General features: G+C 37.1%; 1 protein-coding gene across 1 annotated transcript in view; it reads right to left on the reverse strand.

The window, feature by feature from the left end:
* Positions 1–3,708, reverse strand: part of PDGFRA (platelet-derived growth factor receptor, alpha polypeptide) — a 70,133-nt gene that overhangs the window by 40,613 nt on the left and 25,812 nt on the right. Inside the window, 1 exon segment of the mRNA XM_006868059.1 lies at positions 2,488–2,527. Within this exon segment, the coding sequence (XP_006868121.1) occupies positions 2,488–2,527 (40 nt within the window).

Genomic DNA, 3,708 nt, shown 5'->3' on the forward strand with positions numbered 1-3,708 from the left:
TTTTGATGTTTTTTGCACCATTCAATATTTTGTCCGTGGTGGTGGTGGTGGTTGTATGCCATCAAATCAGGCCTAACTTATGCCGACCCTATATAGGAAATCCTTCAACACAATAATTCATGGCTTGAATTTTTTCTTCAGTTCTTTGAGCTTGAGAAATGCTGAGCATGTTCTTCCCTTTTAGTTTTCTAACTCCAGGTCTTTGCACATTCCATTATAATATTTGACACTAATATTTAACATTGCCTTCACAAACTGCACTTTTGAAATTTTCGGTTCAACTCTTTAACTTCCTCATTTCTTCAAGTTGCTATAGCTTCTCTACAAAAGAGCAAGTTTCAGAGTCTCTTCTGATATCTACTTTAGTCTTATTTTCCCCCCTGTCTTTAAAATGACCTTTTGCTTTCTTCCTGTATGATGTTCTTGATGTCTTCCCACAACTCCTCTGGTTTCGGTCATTAGTATCTAATACAACAAATCTGTTCTTGAGATGGTCTCTAAATTCAGGTGAGATATACTCAAGGTCATCTTTTGGCTCTCTTGGACTTCTGAAAATTTTCTTCAGCTTCAGATTGAACTTGCACATGAGAAGCTGATGGTCTGTTCCACAGTCAACCTTTCACCATTGTCACTTTCCACAGATGTAGACAATTTGATTCCTGTGTATTCAGTATGGTGAGGTCCACTTGTATAGTCAAAAAGGGGGTATTTGCAATGAATAAGTAATTGCTCTTATAATGTTCCAGCATTGTTTCCATCACCAACGCCAAGGCCATATTTACCAACTACCGATCTTCCCTTTTTGTTTCCAACTTTCTTAGTCCAATCACTGGTAATTATCGATGCACTGATTGCATACTTGATCAATTTCAGACTGTAGACATTGGTAGAATTCGTCAATTTCACCATCACAGGTTTTAGTGGTTAGTGTGCAAATTTCAATAGTATGGGACTGTCTGAGATTTGCAGTGTCAGAAACCCTGTGGAATAGTTCTTCTCAGTCCTATAGAAGTCCTAGGAGTTGAGACAGATCAATGGTGGTGAGTTTTTAATTAGATGCAGACATTTTTAAGGAAGTTTGAAAAGCTAAATTTAGATTTGGAAAAATAGGTAAAAGTTTCAGAGAAAGACTGTCTCAACAAACTTTATTTCAACTGTAATTATGTGTTATGCTATTATATAGGTAATTTCAAGATCTTTAATTAATTTAATGGTGTTTAATTGAGTTAACAAATATTTGTTATAATTTGATGTTCAGATGCTTTTGGTTTTAGAGAAAAGATGTATATATTCAGATTTCCAATATAATAAGTTTGGTTTTTTTCCTTTTGAAGGGTCATATTATGAAAGACATACAACTGGAACAATGTTCAAAATATCTATTGAAAATAAATTTATTTTAAAAAGAGAGAGAAATTTATTTGATAATAGTCAAAGCTTTACCTGTCTGGCTAAAGTTCAATAGTTGAATTTTGGCAAAGAGTTGGGTGTTATCATGCTAAATAGCTTAAGACAAGGAATTGGGTTTCTTGCCATGCAATAACAAGATTTCTTTGATTACTGGTTTTAAGGTATACATCATTATTTGGGTAAACTGGCTTCCAGGACCAGGGTGGATTAGGTTCACCAAGTCATATGGTGGTGGTTATGTGCTGTGGAGTTGGTTCTGACTCATAGTGACCCTGTACAGGGTTTCCAAGGCTATAAATCTTTACAGGAGCAGAAAGCCTCATCTTTCGCCAGCAGAACAGCTGGTAGTTTCGAACTGCTGACCTTGTGGTTCACAGCCCGATTCATAAACACTATGCTACCATAGCACCAAGTCATATAGTTTTGAAAAAGCTAATGCTCAGTTTGTTGTTGTTGTTAAGTGCCGTCGAGTCGGTTCCGACCCATAGCGACCCTGTACAGGGTTTCCGAGGGTGTAAATCTTTACGGGAGTAGAAAGCCTGATTTTTCTCCCGCGGAGCAGCTGGTAGTTTCGAACCACTGACCTTAAGGTTCGCAGCCCGATTCGTAACCACTACGCTACCAGAGCTCCTTAATACTCAGTTTATTTATCAGCAAATAACTATAAATCCCTGACCATTTGAAATTTTGTGGGAAGTCACAAAAGATTTTTACTTAATATGTTCATAGTTTTAGTTATTTTCATTGCTAACATGGTCACAAGCAGCTTCTTTTGAATCTAGCTGCTTACTTATAAGCTTGAGACGTTTAGTAACTTGGTGGTTTGATATTATATCTAAAGCTTTTTAAAAATAATGTTGCTTTTGTTGGCCCATCAGCCCTCATGCCTTAGATTAACTGGATTTTAGAATTGTCTTTGCAAAGTGTCATAGCATTTATCATAGGCCAAAGAGACTCGATCCACAGACCTGCTTGATTACACCCCAAAAATATTATATACTGGAGGAGACACTGGACGGACTTAATTGGAACCCTGCTAGAATGAATTCAACTTTTCAGTGGTTTAACTTTAAATACACTTGTAACAGATCAGAGAAACTGAAACACTTGCTTTGGACTTGAAGCTGAAACACCTTTAGTGGGCAGAAACAGAAAACCACTTTCCCAAGTTTGTGAACTTTGAGATCACTGGACTTTGTTCAAATCTTTATTGCCTTTGAGGTTGCAGTGGGAGCCCTAAATCCAATTGATATAAATTCAGCCTCTACTGAGCTATTTCTGACCACTAACTGTCAATTTATACAGTTTTGCCCTCAGGAAAAGTATCTTTGAAAATAAATTGCATGGATTCCTCTAGCCAGCCTACAGAGAGGCAGACTTACCCTCAGGACTTGGCTTGGTGTAATCTTAATGGAAACTGGGGTACCAGGGTCACATAGTCATGAGTCATACCTGGATCAATGTGCTCAGAGGGCCCTAGAACCAATTCTGTAAGCTTTTCCTATCTGCAATAGTGTACATATCCCAACCATGGTCCCAAGCCCACTTCCATAGTCCATCTTTCAACTTTGATGAATTGATCTGCTGTTAATCATGATTTTGTGATGAATTTCTTTCATTCTCTATCTTCTATCAACAGTCATGTGATGTGAATCATTTGGGTACCATCATGGCCTCGTGCTACCAATTTCTCATCCGTGCTGGATGATTTGTCTTTGTGGTTCCCTTGTCTTTGTTCTGTTTAAGACTTACTATAAAGGTCTTCATAATATACATTTAGATTCCATATGTGTCGCTATAGGATCAGCACTAGACTTCAAACCACAGAGTCAACAGTTAAAACCCAATAGTTAATCCTCGGAAACCCTCTACAGGGTCACCATGAGTTGTACTGACTCGACGGCACTTAACAACAACAATAATATATATTTGAATTTGGTATCATTTTTCCCCTACAACAGACTAAAACTTATTTCTGAAAGTAAACTTCTATTGCCTAGCTCTTCCTAAGTACAAGCCCATATTCCATTTTCTTCCACAAGCCTGTAAATAGTAAACTTATGTACAAATCAAAAGGGAGTCTTGGCCATTCAGACTTATTGAACCAGAAAGAGCTCCAAAATATATAAAGCAAACTCTAATAGATTTGAAGAAAGAAATAGATGAATCTACAATATAGTGGGTGATTTTAATACACCGCTTTCAAAAATGGATAGAACAACCAGAAAGAAACTTGTCAAAGACACAGAAGAACTAAACAATACAATCAGCCAACTGGACCTTTTAGATGTGTACAGA

Source organism: Chrysochloris asiatica, unplaced genomic scaffold (genome assembly GCF_000296735.1).
Source record: "Chrysochloris asiatica unplaced genomic scaffold, ChrAsi1.0 scaffold00115, whole genome shotgun sequence".
NCBI classification, from domain to species: Eukaryota; Metazoa; Chordata; class Mammalia; order Afrosoricida; family Chrysochloridae; genus Chrysochloris; species Chrysochloris asiatica.